Here is a 15,960-nt window from a genome sequence, read left to right as displayed (position 1 = left end):
TTTTTTTTTTTGTAGCTAATAATTGTGAAGCAAGAAGATAAACTGGAGATGCTGTTCAAACACTTTCTAGTGGAGGACAAGAGCCTGAGTGGGGGGGCTTCCTATGTGGACTTCCTGTGTCACATGCACAAGGAGATTCGGCAGCTACTAAGCTAGAGGCGGGAGCGGTGCTGGAACTCAACAGTGACATTTCAGTCTCAACTAAACACCTGATCAGAAGGCCCAGCGCCCTCAAAAAGGACAACATAGAAATCTGTACAATTCCATAATTTTTAATACATGTTGCATAAGCAGAAATCCTTTCAATCTCTCCCAGCCCCATTTGAGAGATGAAAATTTTTCCTGGTGAGGGCCRGAAAAAAGGCCTTTGATACCAGGTCTTTTACTTGTATCTAAATCATTTCCTGTGCTTGGCAGGAGTTCACCCCCCCTCCCATGCTCGCTAATCCTGTCCTAATGAATGTAGGGTTGGTTATTTCTTTTTTTTTTTTTTTTTCAATTCACTGTACATGATTCAACATTGGGTGAAAAAGCGATAACTCTTCAAAACTTCTGGTAGTTGCTGTGTGTTTGTATGGGCGCGTGTGCATGCTCCAAGGGTGAAGAGGACATAAGTGGGGAGGACAAGAAGCAGGTCAGGTGATGGGAGCTGGAGCAGCCAAACAGTTTCCCTCCTCTTTTTAAGCAGGAAAGGTGACGTTGCAGAGCACAAGTGCATCATGTGGCCCTTCGGACCAGAAATCCTTAAAAAAGGAAAKGAGTGGTAAGCCAGGAGGTAGCAGGGCAAATCCCCTTCCACTGTCTTCTYTGTGTTCAGAGTTACTGTGCAGATCTCTGCTGGAGTAGTTGTTCAGTGAGCAACAGTGAGCGGCTTCGGAACAGTCGGGTACGGTCGGTGCTTCCTGCCGCTGCGAGCGATGGCTCCTTCCTTTCRCATTGCACAGCCCTGACGTTGTCCTACCCAGTCCCTGTTCCACAGCCTTTCTTTTTCTGCAGAGCTTACCTGTCTATCCAGATGGTGGTGGGAACAAAAGCCTCTTAAGGTTAAGCAGAAAATACTTCTAACAAGGCAATGTGGGGCTATGTGGGAACAGGATGATAAGAACGGTCCAGTTTTAACCATACTATTGTGAATCATAGCAAACAAGCATGAACTGAGCTTTACTGTGGCAAATTTGAGGCTGTTTTGCACCGTTAGAAGGGTAAAGCAAAACCTAAGATACAGGCTTTATTGCAGTAGTTTATACTTGCCAGGTATGCAAGTACCTGGTTCCAGTTGTTAGAAAGGATCTGGGATGGCAAGAGTTTCATCACTGGATGTTTATACCCTCCCCCATTAAACCTACTGATCAGCCTGCACAGAACCTTTTTGTAAGTCTGTTTGTTCAACTAAAATACCTCAGACAGATTAATCCATCCACTTTGGCCCCTCTGCTGCTCCATTCCGTGAGGGTAGATGAAAAGACTCCTGCACAGCAGTCATGAGTGTAAATCAAATCCAGAATTCCAAGGACTTTGTTTATTTACATTTGAAAGGAGGTTTATATTTTAGCTTGAATGTTTTACGGATATTCCTATGACACCTGGGAGTTAGCTGGAGATAGCACTAAAAATGGGAAAATGTGGATGGATTAGAGAACATATTATCTGGGCTTGACATCTCGGAGGAGAGTCCTTGTTAAGTTCAGAAAAATATCTGGCTGTGGTTTTAGTCCTGTATCTTGAAGCGTGTATATAAATCCATTTTTCCTCTAATGCTGCTAGTTTGTCTTCCCTCCCATCACTACATAGAAAGGGGATTATGAAAATGTAATGGAGAAACTTTCAAGATGTAGTTGACAGAACCTTCTGTTTCTTCTTTTTTTTCCCTTTGTATGAATGTGGCTGACTTTTTACTCCATAGACTGCCTCCAACCAAAAAAAAAAATATAGAGGATTTTTAACGAGAGAAACAACAGCTTTCCAGGAATATAAAGCTCAGCAACCACAGAATTCCACAGTACTAATTTCTAGTATTAATATTGGGGGGTGGAAATGAAATCATAAATGAACCTTGCATTTTCTTCATTTGTTTATTCCAATGCATCTTTTAATTTGTAAAGAAATAAAAATATATTAAGATGTATTTTATGTCATTGTTAGTAAATAAACACTGCTTATTTTTCCAAATAGTGTATTTTGCGGGAGAGAGGAAATGGAGAGGATTGGAGCCTAGCTGAGTGGTGCATTATAATCCAGTGTTCTACTAAGTTCAGTCTTTTTTTCCTTAATTGCAGTGAAAGGTGGTAAGAAATTCAACAAATGTAAACATATAAAAGGTGCTGTTATTCTCAGTGTTATTTTGCTTACCTAAATATTTTTAACTTTCTGTCCCAAGTGAATTTCTGTTTTGCAAAGACCTGTTTTCTCTAACAAAGCCTGGGTCAAACTGACTCTCTCTCTCTCTCTCTCTCTCTCTCTCTCTCTCTCTCTCTCTCTCTCTCTCTCTCTCTTTTTTTTTTTTTTTTTTTTTTTTTTTTTTTAGTCTGCTTTGAAAAGTATTCTGGTTACCTCAAGGCAATGTTAAATTTACATCTTCAGTTTTAATTTTTCAGAGTAAGAGACAACTATTCCAGAGTTAAGATGTCGAGGAAGGTTTTTCCTTTCTTTCTTTCCACCATGGTTTTTTTTTTTTTTTGATAACTGCAGAATTAAAGTTCAGAATGAATATGGTGTAAACTGGCCAGTCTAGATTAAAATCCTAATTTGTGTTGCACTTAAATCCCTTTCCTTATTTAACTGTAGCCTGGAAGATTGCTATTGTACAATTTAYTGGTAATTTTTTAAATGGTCTATATGAAAGCACAAGACAATCATTGCTAAATATCCAATAATATTTGGAGCTCAGTCTCTTCTACAGAATGTTCCTAATCTGCTGTTTAACWGACATACTGCAATAATGATGGGCCTTGTGCATCCTGTATGTTCCTGGTATGGAGTAAACTGTGCTTGGAGGAAGTGTTGTGGCAGTGCCCCCTTCCATGTGGGGGTCACCTTGCCCAGCTGGTGGCTGTCACCTCGCGCTGGGTCTTGGGGTGCGTTCAGGGAGTGGAGGAGGTGACGGGGATGACGTGGGTAGTTGTGACCAAGCTGTGGCTTGGCCTTTCCTTGGAGGAACATGAGGGGAGCCTCTGGTATTTTAACTTGTTCCTTATAAAAACGGAGAATACTTATTTTCTTGGATTGTCCTTATTAGTAATTCAGGTATTAGGAAATATTATGGATTAAATTATCCGTCAGGAGCATTAACTTGGAGCTTGTAGCACTCAGTTATGGAACTACTCATTCTTGTGTTAGATGTAAGGCCATCAGTCCCATTTACGGAGTATTTTAACACCCAAAGTTATTCCGAGTTGGTACAGAAAAGCAGCTCCCGTGGGAACTTTATCCCCCTGCCAGGTCGGTGTACAAACACAAGCCTTGCTCCATGAAGATGGTTTCTGTTCCCTCGCAGTGTGGCCTTTGGCTGTGATGTGTGTGCCCTGTCTGCACCCTGTGCTGGGCCGGGGGGCAGCGCATCCCCCAGTGTGTGTCCTGGGCTGAGCCAGCCCCAGGCCAGCCGCAGCTTTGGGGCTGCTTCCCGCAGGCCTCTCTAGTGCAAGTGGGGCCGGGAAAAGAGTTTTAGGTGCTCACAACTCGTCTAAGTGCTAGTTGTTTTTGATGTTGTGTGTTTTTGTCTTTAACAAATCCATGTTGGATTTGCTGCTGCCAGCAGCAAGTGCGTGGCTTAACCGATGCGTGGCTTAGAAGCGCTCGTAGCTCTTGAACAGCTCCCGTGCCCTCGTTCTAGGCGAACTCCTCCCCGCCTGTGGCGGGCCGCGGCTGGTGAGCGGCCGTTGGCGGGGCGGGGTGGCCGTTGGGGCCGTGGGCGGGGCGGAGCGGCCGTTGAGGGCGGGGCGGCCGTGGGCGGGGCGGCCGTTGGCGGCGCGGGACGCGCGTTGTCGCCGTTTTAAGGCGCGCTGCGTGCGCCGGGGGGCGGGCCCGGGCGGCGGAGGAGCCGGGCATGGGGGGCCCCGCGCGCCTCTGGCTGGCGCTGGCGCTGGCCTGTGGCGCCGCGGAGGTGGCGGCGGGCGCCGAGGCGCCGTGCATGGCCCAGGCCGAGGAGCAGGAGGCCGAGGCGGAGGGGTGGCCGCACGCAGCCGTGCCGCCGGCCGCCGCTTTCGGCGCCGTGGCCGCGCCGTCCTACCGCGGCCCCGGCAACAATGACACGCGGCCCAACAGGGCGCTGCCCATCCTGCTCTGGTGGAGCGGCAGCCTCTTCCCGCACTTCCCCGGCGACACGGAGCGCATCGACTGCCCGCGCGGCTCGTGCCTGGCCACGCGGAGCCGGCGCGCGGCGCGGCACCGCCGCACCAAGGCGCTCATCTTCTACGGCACCGACTTCAGGGCCTATGAGGCGCCGCTGCCGCGCCTGCCSCACCAGACCTGGGCCCTCTTCCACGAGGAGTCCCCCATGAACAACTACGTGCTCTCGCACTCGCCCGGCATCGGCCTCTTCAACTACACGGCCACGTTCCGCCGCGAGTCCGACTACCCGCTGACGCTGCAGTGGCTGCCCGACGCCGGCTACCTGCGGCGCCCGCCCGTGCCCCTGGCCGAGAAGGATGCGTGGCGGCAGCGGGGCTACGCGCCCGTGCTCTACATGCAGTCCCACTGCGACGTGCCCTCCGACAGGGACCGCTAYGTGCGGGAGCTCATGAAGTACATCCAGGTAGGTAACGCTGCAGCGGGAACTCCGGGCACTGTGTCGCTGTAGGAGCCGGGCCAGCCTGGCCACTGCCTCCGGGACCTGCTTTTAACAGGGTTTGTTTGTGCTCGTTTTTAGCCCAGATGAGTTGTAACAGGAAGCGCWCCGACTACAAGCTGGACAGCAAAACTAGTTGCCTTCCTTCCAAAAGCGTGGTCTAGACTGCACCTCACGCCAGTAGGTAGGCCTCACCGTAGCTCATAGTCACAGAGTTGGTCAACCTGTAGGATCAGAAACAGATTGAGCTATTCCCTAATGAGTTTGGTTTCCTAGATGAAGTGCTGAAATCTTTGGAGTCTTGTAAGTCGGCGTAAAGAAAAGTTATCCCCTTAGGAGCATTACTGCTGCTTAAAACAGTGGCTGTGAATGGTTGAGACTTGGCTAGTGAAGTAGTAAGATGTGCTGCTTAGTTTGAGAAGTCCTGCAGTGCTTTTGTTTATTAGAATGGAATGAGGTCAGAGTGAAAGTGAGGTTAAGTTAAGGTTACCAGAACTTTGAGAACTGTGGGGCCTGAGAACAAGCTCCAAGTAAACATTAATCACTTCTGAAGAGATAATTCTTGTTATTTTAGGTTGATTCCTATGGGAAATGCCTGCATAACCGTGAGCTTCCCAGTGAGCGACTGAGAGACACTTCTACAGCCACTACAGAAGATTCTGAATTCATGACTTTTGTTGCCAGATACAAGTTTCACTTGGCTTTAGAGAATGCCATATGTAATGACTACATGACTGAGAAACTGTGGCGCCCAATGCATCTGGGTGCTGTCCCTGTGTACCGAGGCTCTCCAGTTGTGCGAGACTGGATGCCAAACAACCTTTCCATCATTCTCATAGATGACTTTGACAGCCCTCAAGAGCTGGCAAAGTATCTTAATTTCTTGGACAAGAATGGAGAGGAATATCTGAAGTATTTAGAGTATAAAAAGCCTGGTGGAATCAAAAACCAGTTCCTGCTCGAGAGCTTGGAGAGGCGGGAGTGGGGTGTTAATGATATGACTCTGCCCAACTACCTGAACGGCTTCGAGTGTTTCRTCTGTGACAGGGAGAATACCCGAGTCAAAGAAGAGCAGGAGCACAAAAAGTCTCGTCAGAAACTTCCAGCTCCCAAACCTCGAATTGCTCAGTTCAAGCATATGGGATGTCCTATGCCAACCCCTGGGTTTGGAAGTGTTGAAGATATCKCTGGAGGAGACAGGTAATGTACAAATACCATGATTTTTGAAGCAAAAAGCTTTAAACGGAAGAGTTGYAAAAGCGCTCAGGGTGTGTTTAGCTTGCTTCTAATGGCAGAGCAAAAGTTAGACCTAAGTTAGACTCTCTCAAAGTATGATAGAAGATGCATTAAGTTTCGTGTGGCTCTCTTCTGTCAGAGAGTGGAAGCTAAACCTTAGGCTGTATCAGATTTTACTTGTGTCTGTAACAGTTTATTGYCACAGGTTTCAGAATCCTGGAGTTGGTTCAGCTATATGAAGTGTTAAGCTAACTTTACCTCAACGTTTGTCACTACAAAATATTTTTCACAGTACAATTAATAAACTGGCTAGTTAAAATGATGCTTGCAAGTAAGAGAGGCCACTAAATGTCTTTGTTACCCTAGTCTTGGGTGATTAATTGCAGTTTTTTATAGTAATACYTTGCCTTTGTAGGAAAATATGCTCTTCCCTCATCCTACCCTACATAAAGAATATTCTCTGCTTTTTCACAAAATTTCTTGAGCAGCAGGTGGCAGTAGGGAAATACCTTTGAGGACACAGTCTGGGTACTCTGCTGCCTACTTGCAAATTAAGGTGCTTCACCCATCTGTGCAAGGAGTTTTTGTGTATCAATCCACCTTGCTCTCCACCTTGCAGTCATCCGAGCTTTCACAGTGGAATGTGGTCACTTCAGAGTTGTAAGTGACAGAAAAATAGAAGTGTTATTGTAATTGTACAAACATGCTTGTCTTTTGCCAGAGCTCGACAGTAAGTTAYAAGAGCAGCCTGGTCGATTTGGGTGAATGCCTCCTGAGCTTGTCAGTCTCGTGTTTTGTTTCCTTACAAAACATGAATGATGGGGAAGTGACACAGGGCTACTAAGAGTGCAAGTTATGGAATAAATGCAGCTCATAAAGTCTGACTCTAAGCACACAGTGACTTTGGGTGCTGAAGGATTCAGGACCACAGAGAGAACTGCAAAGGCATTTGAAGTTTATATATTTTTAGAGCTGCTCCCAAATCCCAGTATGGCTACAATATTATTCCTTTTCGTGCTCTGTAACTGTTATTCACAGGTGTAACAATTATTCTCTAGCTCATATACAGCTCATATACATCTGAGATACAGTAAAGAAGGTAAYGTTCGAATAATCCAGTCTTTCATGAAAAGGAAGAATGTTAATTATGAGCTGAATAAATTTCTGCCATGCTTTGATGTGATACAAATGAGCGTAGCCCACACAATCATGTATGGAAAAGGAGCTGCTCAAAGATGTTATAAGGCAGTCTGTGCTAGAAGTTTGAGAATGCATGCCTTGAAAAAGGGAAGCATGTGYTCAGCAACCTAGTCTGGAGATTAAGTATGCAGTCAGGCTAGAGAGCTTTTCTCCCTGTTCATGTATAAACTGATTTTTGTAATAACTAGCTGTCAGTCTCTTAATTGTTAAATGGTTTGTCTGACAAAAAAAAAAAAAAAAAGCTTATTTTCAGTTTTAACTGTAGCTTCAAATGTGTTGGTCATGGAAAGCCACTCCATCATATAAAGATTCTCTGCTAGATTTTAATTTAACAGAAGATTTTATTCTTTAGAGTTTGGAGGATGACTAACATTAGACATATGCTGAAATCTTGGAAAAGTTCTAAAGCCAACAGTGAGGTGGTTTTTCCAGAGAGAATTCATGTAACAGATTTCTTTAAGTGGAGCACAATGGCCCAATAATATCATAGTTTGTCATGAGCTTCCCTGACCTTTCCTCTTAGGTGAAATTAAAAAAGGTTTTAGTATTGCTACAGCTGCACACACTTTTTTCCTTATGCTTTATGGTGATGTCTTTTTTATGTTTCAGTTGGAAAGAGATGTGGCTGCAGGATTATTGGCAAAGTCTTGATCAGGGTGAGGCTCTCACTGCTATGATTCATCGCAATGAGTCGCATCAGGAAAGATTTTGGGATTATATGCACGAGATTTTCCTCAAGAGGACCAGCCATCACTGACTCATCTTTGGAAGGCATTGACTTGAAAATTATGTTGAAAGTTGAGAGTGAAAATTCTTACCTCACTCCAAATATTTGCCTTGAAATAGCAGAAAAACTATTTCAGAGACATTTTTTTTTCTAACGGATGAAGTGAGTCAGTCCCTGTTGTGATTGGATTTCAGCTGTGCAGATATTATCCACTGCTTGAATTTGAATTTCAGTGGAGTGTGAAGCTACTGCTGACCTGCAAGTGTCAACATCTGGGGCAAAAGAAGAATTTACTCTCGTGGTGCATTTGGTATATGCTTCCCTGTGACTTCAGATGAGCACGTTTTCAGACTCTGCTCAAATAACCTAGGTTATTTCACTGCAGGGATTTTTTATTTTTAAAACATACATTGCTGTTTTTATAAATATTTTACCAATCACTTATTCTCCTCATTATGATATATTTTTAGCTGCTAATAACATTTTTAATGGAGGAATTGCAGAAGACTAATGTCTGTGGAGAACAGTTGTGCCTTATGAAATAATGTCAGTAATAAAATTATTCTCCCCAAGTACTTGTGCTTTAAACTCTTTTCATAGTAAAAGAATGGGTTTGGGTGTGTCAATTTCTGCTTAATTTTCTTCTTTTGCTGATTTTGTAGGTGACATGTAAATGGGACCACAGCTAAATTATTTCAATTCCCAACTTTAAACCAAGTATTTTAATATATAGGTATATTACTTGATATTGTATAGAACTTGATTGAGTAGAATTAGTATGTTTTAGTTGCAAGTTTCCATAAGTTTGAAATCAYGACTATAATCATTTCTTGTTCCCTCCGTAATGCCAAGGTTAGAAAATCTGTATAGAAAACCTCTGTTTCCTTTGTGTGCTTTTTTTAATCAGGACTATCACGTAAGCCTTTCTCTGAGATTTTTGGTAAGATAGCCAGGAGGAAAAATTCTGGTCTTGTTTTTGTATGTAATAACACATTCTGCTTTTTTTGTTGTTGTTTTATCYTATAATTGAACTAGAAATGAGTTCTATAATTAAGTTCATATTCTGTTGTCTTTAATCTGCTGTTACCCGAATTACCTATCCTACAGTTAATGTATCGTCCTTGCACRCGTGGGAGGAGGAAGTTCCAATGGTAAGTATGTGCATTACAGCACTTGCTGAAACATTCATTGATTAGTGATGTCCGAAAGCCTTGTGCTTGATGTGCTTGTCTGCCAAGCTTTGTGCTTCTCTCGCATCTGCATGGGCATTGAGGAGGTGTTTGGTAGTGCAAGGAGATCATACTGGCTTTATTTGTTCCTGTATAACACATGTCCATGAATTTTATAGAGAGTGTGTCTGTTAAATGTTTCATTTATTGTAATGGTGCACATGTATTAAGGCTGAAATTCTACTGAATGACTTGTCCAGGTGCTAGAGGAGTATGGCTGGAGTGGGAGAAGGGGGAACCCTTCCCCGCTGGTGCAAGATCTGTGGTTGCTGTTCTGCTCTAGGCTGCTGACCGACCYTCACAGCACCTACTTCTCTAGACAGCAAGAACTCAAAAATGTTGAATAATGTCCGTCTTCTAGCAGGGCTGAGTTTTCATCTTTCTTCTGCTTTTTTGAGGGCAGGAAAAAAAGAAGCTGRGTCTCACACCATTGAAGGACATAATTATTTTCAGGACTGTCCACTGTGCTTGTAGTTTTTACCAGTTCTGGAATAAGAATATCCACTACCGTGCAAACACTGCCTGACACATGCAATGTTTGTAACTTTGATRATTTCAGGTTTGTTTTTACAGAATTTCTTTCTCGGTTTTTGTTTTGTTTTCTATGTGTCATGTAAAAGCTCTCTTTCTGAGAATGAGTGACTTAAGATTGAGTTTTTCCGTTACTAGCAATGAAGAATTTAGAGATTAATTAACATAATTATACATTTGGAAGGATTACTATATAACATCCAAAGACTACTGCCCAGCTTAGCCAAAGCGAATTAAATTTATGATCCCAGTAGTCTTTCTATTAATGCAAATATGTGAATGCAAACAAGGAGGAAGGAGACTGCAACAGCTATTAATATTTTGGAGAAAGGTTTTGGATGGTAAAAGTTTTTGATTGTTAACAGTCGATTTCTCACTTCAGCTTTAAATCCAGAGCAGTCAGATAGTGGCTGAATATCATCATTTACATTGTGACCATTGGAAGGCTTGAAGTGTAAATAGCATCTTTCTTGATCCAGTTCTAACTGTGCAGGTGCCCTTACTCAAAAAAAAAAAAAAAAAAAAAAAAACCAAAACAAAACCCAACCTGAGACTAACCATAAATTTCAGCAAAATAATCTAAGATAAAAGTGTTAGAGAGATTTATCCCTGTAAACCCTTTACTAGGCCTTTGAAAAACAGGGTGAGTCACTACCCCACTGCTTGTCACACGTTTTGCCTTTTTTTTTCCTGTGACTACATGGATGATATCAAAGCTGTCAAGATAGTTTTATTTCATAGCATTAGTGAACTAAAAATAGGTAGCTCCTGCTTGTAGCTGCTTGCATGAAACAGTATTATGTTGACGGGGCGGGACAGACATATGACAGACGGAATATGTCTTGGAGAGCTAACAAAACAAGCTAGAATAAGTTGCTGCCCTCTCAGAGGTGAGAGAGGGAACAAATGTCCAGCTGAAGGTTGAAAATACAGCAGTCTATTGCACTGGACAGGCCAAAGTTACCATCTGCCGGAACTGGGATACCAGGTGCTATCTTATCTTCTGGAGAGAGAGAAAAAAAGTTTTATTTGCTGAACTGGCAATCAGTATTTCCAGCTTTCACAAGGAGTGCAATTTCTGAGAGTGAAATAGCATCATTGAAAATTACTGGCATTATTTGATACTTAACATTGATCATTTTTAGAACTGAAAAAGAAAAAAAAATAGCCTTTTCTTATTTGTGTTGCTAAAGTAATTCTTAAACTGAATTAAAATGCCTGGATCCTCTTTGGTGAGTGACATAATTTAAGTGCCAAGTGGGCATGTATGTTTGGAGAGAAAGAGGAATGAGATTTCTTTTTCTCTGGAAGTGGTCTGCCAAGTGCAGTAGCTGTAGGATCACAGGAAAAATGCTCCTCCCTCACCTTGGTAGAGGGCAGTTTTTACTGGCTTAAGAAACAGTAGCTCGTGGAAGAACAGGCGGCTAGCAGGCTGGGAACAGAATAAATTGGATTGGAACAGAGCCAGTGGGAGACAACACTGTTTAAACAGTGCTGTGGCAGACAAGCAGCCATCTGCCCCATTACCATCCTGCCAAGCCTCCTTGTCCCTCCTTGCCCAGAGACAGCCACTCCCTTAATGATTAGCTGTCATCCATAGGGTTGCATTTAGTTAGGATTGTTGATGGATCCCCAGGCACCTTTGGAGAAATTCTATTAATGGGAAACATACAGGGCGGCCTCTTCCTTCATTCTGCTCAGAGACCTCTGCTGATGGKTTGAAATTCATCAGACACAAAATCCTTTTAGTGATAAAGCCAGCTGGGCCAAGGATTGTGTCAGTATTAAAAAAMTGCACTTCTCCTATGAGTCACTCGGAGCTGTAGCGGAGCTGGCACTGGAGATGCTGGGCACTGCAGAGGTCTAGGAAGGGTGGGGACAAGTGGAACTGCAGGGATTTTGTTCCAGGGCTTTGACATGACTGGCACCTTAATTTGTACTGATGTGCACGTTCTTTCCTGCAGAAAAGACCCATCTAGTGCTGAAGTRGCTCAGTTCAGCAAGGGATGATGCAGAGGTCTTGGAATGGATCAAAGCAAGCCATGATATTTTGGGACATTTTTGAACAATAAGGAGGTATCAGGTAACCTGCAGTAGCATGAGCTTGGCGTTGAGTCGGTCTGGGAAACTAGGGATTCCCAGAGTTGGATTAGAAACTAGGGATGGCAACTCAGAACTAACCGGGTGAAGAGGATATTTCAGGGAAGCTGGTGAGATTGAGGTAGGTCCAAAAAAAAGTATGATAGCATTGGAGCTTGGGGAGGGGGAGGAACTATGACCTCAGAAAAGAAACTGCATCCGTCACAGCTATTTAAGTGCTATTATCATCTGAATGCATTAGCTTGGGTAGTGGGAATATGTTTGAAATTACTTTTTTTTTTTTTTTTTTTGTATGATAATTGAAGGAAACGGTAAGTTGGAGATACAGGTAGGATTGTAGAAGCGCTTCATCATCATATACTCAGAATCTGCAGTGAGACATACCTGTGTGGTATTTGCCAATGTGCAGAGGGAGTCAGGGCAGCGAGGGAACCTGGAAAGCGGAAACTCTCTCATCCACTTGTGATTCCTTCCTATGAGTTGCACAAAGTGCAGGCTTTTAGAAAGACTCTGCTATTGAATACCCCACCTCATTGTAATTCCACATTCTCCCTCCAAAGTGAGGCTTGTACCTTGCGTCATCATCTCCGCATGGCGTGCGCAGACAGTCACGTTCCTTACTCTGTCTCGGCTGGTGCTCCAGTCCCAGGCTGCGTGCCAGGGAGAGCCTGATGCAGACAGCGCTACTGACAGGGCGCCATTAACATTCTCCTTGCACAGCTCGCCCTTCTCTTTCCTAGCCTTTCCTCTGCCCCTGTTTTTCTTGGAATTGCTTTTAAAAGCAGTCAGCTTTTCAAGGTGAATGTACCTGAAGGTGCTGCTGCCATTAACTAATGTAATCTGTAAAAATGGAAGGTGATTTACAAGGAGTGTGTTTTGGCTCTGCTTATGCCCTAGTATCTGCCCCTTTCCTTTTGTTCTTGTGAAAGCCTAATTAGTATCCACAGCAGGCAAACGTGGTGGGGAAAAATGATTAGCAGTAGGTACAACTAGAAGAGGAGAAAACATTAGCTGATGAACTTTACATAAATTGGAATACTGAAAATTGCTTCAGCAATTTGGCTTAGATTTGTAAGAGCTCCAATGTTTAGTGTTATGTGAGCACTTCAGGTTAATTTGAAGGTGTCAGCTTGTGTTTGTGGGGTTGGTTTTGTTTTTTATCCCCCCTCCACCATCACCACTGCCCGCCCGCCYGGCGGCAGCCCAACGAGAAAGCTCATTTCCTGTCTGATCAGGAAAATTGGAAGTGGAAAAAACAGGTCTTCCGCCTCAATGTTTCGAGAGTAACTCCCCAGTGCCCCTGCGTTATTCGGAGATACCGTCTCCTACATTTTCCCCCGGTCTCAGAAAAGACCGTTGGGCCGTAACGGCCGTGCGCGCCCCGCCCCGCCCTGCCGCTGACGCGCGGCGCGCGCGCCCGTCGCGCAGAAGATGGCGGCGCCCGTCTACCCGGCCTGGGTGACCCGCTGGGTCTCCGGGCAGTGGCGCCAGAAGAAGCGGCCTCCGCTCATCCGCCCCACGCGGCCGCTGGTGCTCGCCAACAAGGTGGCGAACCGCAGGGAGCAGGCGGGCGGTGAGTGCGCGGCGCCTCGCCGCTTCATTTCCCCCCTGCCCCGTCTTAACTCTCCGAGCGGAGATGCACGCCCGACACAAGGCTGTTAACGGCACGAGCTGGGCGAGCTCACCCGCGCTGTCTTTGCYCCCCAGAGGCAACGTGCATCACGGAGATGTCGGTGATGATGGCCTGCTGGAAGCAGAACGACTTCAGCAGCTCCGCTTGTGCCGAGGAGATCCGCATGTTCCACGACTGCGTGGCCAAGGCCGAAGTAATGGGGGCTCTGGAAGGCTGCTGGTGGTGGGGAGGAAGGAGGAGGCCCTCAGGCATCTGTCTGTGCGACAACAGTGATAACTGCTGCCGGTTTTTAATCTCYATAAGCGCTACTGAAGCACCAGAAAATGTTGCTCCTCTGCACATTARGCACTGAGTCTGAGTGAGGGAGGCTGCATTTTGAAACTGTGGTTTGTAGGGCATGGAAAGTGGGTTAGTTTCTAGTTTGGGGCCATTCTTGTAGTTCTGGAGCCTCTGCTTTGAGGTTTTTTTGTACAGGACTGTACACTGCAGGAGTACAGTGCAGGTAAATTCCAGTAATTGTCCTAATTCATAAAATCAAGAATTAGTTAACTTGAGTATTGGCCCAGTTTTTGCATTGCTTAGATAGTAGTTACAGATTCCTACACTCAGTTCTGTGACAAATTTGTAAATAGTTCTGTGATGACAGAAACGAGACGGTGGTAGAGATATAACTACTGTTTTCAGCAATACTCATCCTAAGCAGAATTTTCAGGGTCTGTGAGGTAGTTACACCTGTGCARTTTGAAAATTTTGAATCATTTTAGGCTGTTTCCAAATTTGAGAGCTAGACATTTTGTTAGAAGAAGAAATTTTAGATCAGAAGTCAGAAGTTGCCAGCTAACAGCAACTATTACTACGCTACCAGCTCTGGAGTTACCCTGCCTGATTCTGTGCTTTAGAAGTTACTCCCTTGAAATCCAGAGAGACAATAATTAAGACTTTGTGCATTTGGTAATGGAAATAAATTTGGCTATAGTTTCCATAAAGAAGGCAGAGCACAAACATGGAAAATATGGTGTTCTTTCCTAATACAATATATTTAAAATACGGTTTGTTTGAAAAGTAGTATAAAAGTAAATATATTTACTAGCTGTGCTTTTAACCTGTTTCCTATTTCCAGCTTTTTCAGTAATGGTATCAACATTCCATCAAATTGTTTTTCCCTGCTACTGCATGACAGCAAACACGAAAAAAGTCCACAGTAGATAGAATGATTTGCCAAATAAGCAAAAAATTAGAAAGTAAAGGGAAATTGTGGTGTTAACGTAAGCTTATCATATTTTTAAACTGAGAATGTGTAGAGATACCGTGGTCAAGAAGATGGTCACTCATTAATTTCACTATTTGAAGGAGACCCACAGTCATTACTTTTTCTAAAGCCTTGCAATTATTTAGGCAAGCACTATTACAAATGTTCCTTAAAGAAGTGGCATTCTTCTGAGATAAACCTCCAAGAACAATCATAAGTAGTCCTTGAGCATGAGGGTCAACTCAGCAAATAAATTCAGGTAATATTTTGGATTTCTTTTTCAGAAGGAACGCAGGGAGAAAGCGGAGGAAGTCACCTTGGGACTCAGGGAAAACTTAACTTCAAGCAAAGCGAACAAGCTTCTGAGAAGATTTCCTAATATCACGCGTTATATGTAATGTACCTTACTAAGGACTGTGGAGAAGCAACTACAGCTGGGATTGGTTTTGGAGGACAGTTCAGAAAAACAGTTCAGTGAGTGTTTGTTGTCAGGTAGTGTCTATCTCTCTGGGTCTTGATTGACATGTCTTTGTTTCCAGAGTAAGAAAGATAGAAAGATTCAACTCTTACAGCAACATAAGAGTATTTGTGAGCTGCTTTGGTCTTGCAGTCTTAAGATTTCTGCAATGTGTTTTTCAGCCAACCACAATGTGGGGTCAAGTCCTCAGTATGTAACAAAATCGTCTAGGAATGTCTCCCCCCCCCCCCCCCCCCCCCCCCAAAAAATTTGGGAGTGACTTCGCTTCATGTATAAGCTTTCAGCCTAGTTCATGAGCTGCTGTCAGAAAGTGTTCATGCCTTGACATTAAGCCAACTTAACAATAATCTCATGACTCCTACTGCTGCACATCTGTATATATAATTTGGTTCCTCTTGGAATTTTTTTAATTCCGCTCATTTACAAGAGGGCTGGATAATGAGGAAGAACTCTCCAGCAAAATACCTTGCTAGCTTACAATACACTGAGAAGACTCAAATACAACATTAATGTAGATGTTTTTGTGATGTAGGTGCTCTGATTTATAGATGGGAAACGTATGGTGCCCTGTCAGACTSATGTTACCTGTACTGTAATAAAGTATTGCAAGAACACTGTTTGACTTGGATGGCTTTTAGTCTACACCAAAGAAGTTGTACTGTTGTGGTAAAAATAAATAAATAAAAAGAAGTRAACAAGGTTTAAGCATGGACTGATATGGGAATCATGTGATTAAGTATTAATTTTGGTTTTTTTTCCAGTTTTGAAAAAGTACTACCAACTTCAGGCAAATC

General features: G+C 43.9%; 3 protein-coding genes across 3 annotated transcripts in view; all 3 read left to right on the top strand.

Annotated features, from left to right (window-relative positions):
* SEC24C (SEC24 homolog C, COPII coat complex component) overlaps window positions 1-1,871 on the top strand; it is a 25,895-nt gene extending 24,024 nt beyond the window's left edge. The window contains exon 24 of the mRNA XM_026044214.1: window positions 16-1,871. Within this exon, the coding sequence (XP_025899999.1) occupies window positions 16-156 (141 nt within the window). The 3' untranslated portion in view covers window positions 157-1,871. The remainder of the gene's footprint in view (window positions 1-15) is intronic.
* A 2,171-nt stretch (window positions 1,872-4,042) lies between these two features.
* Window positions 4,043-8,326, top strand: FUT11 (fucosyltransferase 11). Its single transcript, XM_026044518.1, has 3 exons — window positions 4,043-4,750; window positions 5,358-5,983; window positions 7,829-8,326. Exons 1-3 carry the CDS (start codon window positions 4,043-4,045, stop codon window positions 7,974-7,976), a joined length of 1,482 nt encoding a protein of 493 aa, XP_025900303.1. The 3' UTR covers window positions 7,977-8,326.
* Window positions 8,327-13,237: 4,911 nt separating this feature from the next.
* On the top strand, window positions 13,238-15,356 carry CHCHD1 (coiled-coil-helix-coiled-coil-helix domain containing 1). Its single transcript, XM_026044706.1, has 3 exons — window positions 13,238-13,379; window positions 13,514-13,632; window positions 14,973-15,356. Exons 1-3 carry the CDS (start codon window positions 13,238-13,240, stop codon window positions 15,084-15,086), a joined length of 375 nt encoding a protein of 124 aa, XP_025900491.1. The 3' UTR covers window positions 15,087-15,356.
* The last annotated feature ends 604 nt before the right edge of the window (window positions 15,357-15,960 follow it).

Source organism: Nothoprocta perdicaria, unplaced genomic scaffold, assembly GCF_003342845.1.
Source record: "Nothoprocta perdicaria isolate Ctin4 unplaced genomic scaffold, notPer1 scaffold_105, whole genome shotgun sequence".
In the NCBI taxonomy this organism is placed as follows: domain Eukaryota; kingdom Metazoa; phylum Chordata; class Aves; order Tinamiformes; family Tinamidae; genus Nothoprocta; species Nothoprocta perdicaria.
This window is presented reverse-complemented; position numbering and strand designations above follow the sequence as displayed.

Bases quoted from the DNA above. Each gene is read 5' to 3' on its own strand.
- CHCHD1 (XM_026044706.1), top strand. From the start codon at position 13,238: ATGGCGGCGCCCGTCTACCCGGCCTGGGTGACCCGCTGGGTCTCCGGG. The intron at 13,633-14,972 runs GTAATGGGGGCT...TTTCTTTTTCAG, and splicing joins ACTGCGTGGCCAAGGCCGAA to AAGGAACGCAGGGAGAAAGC.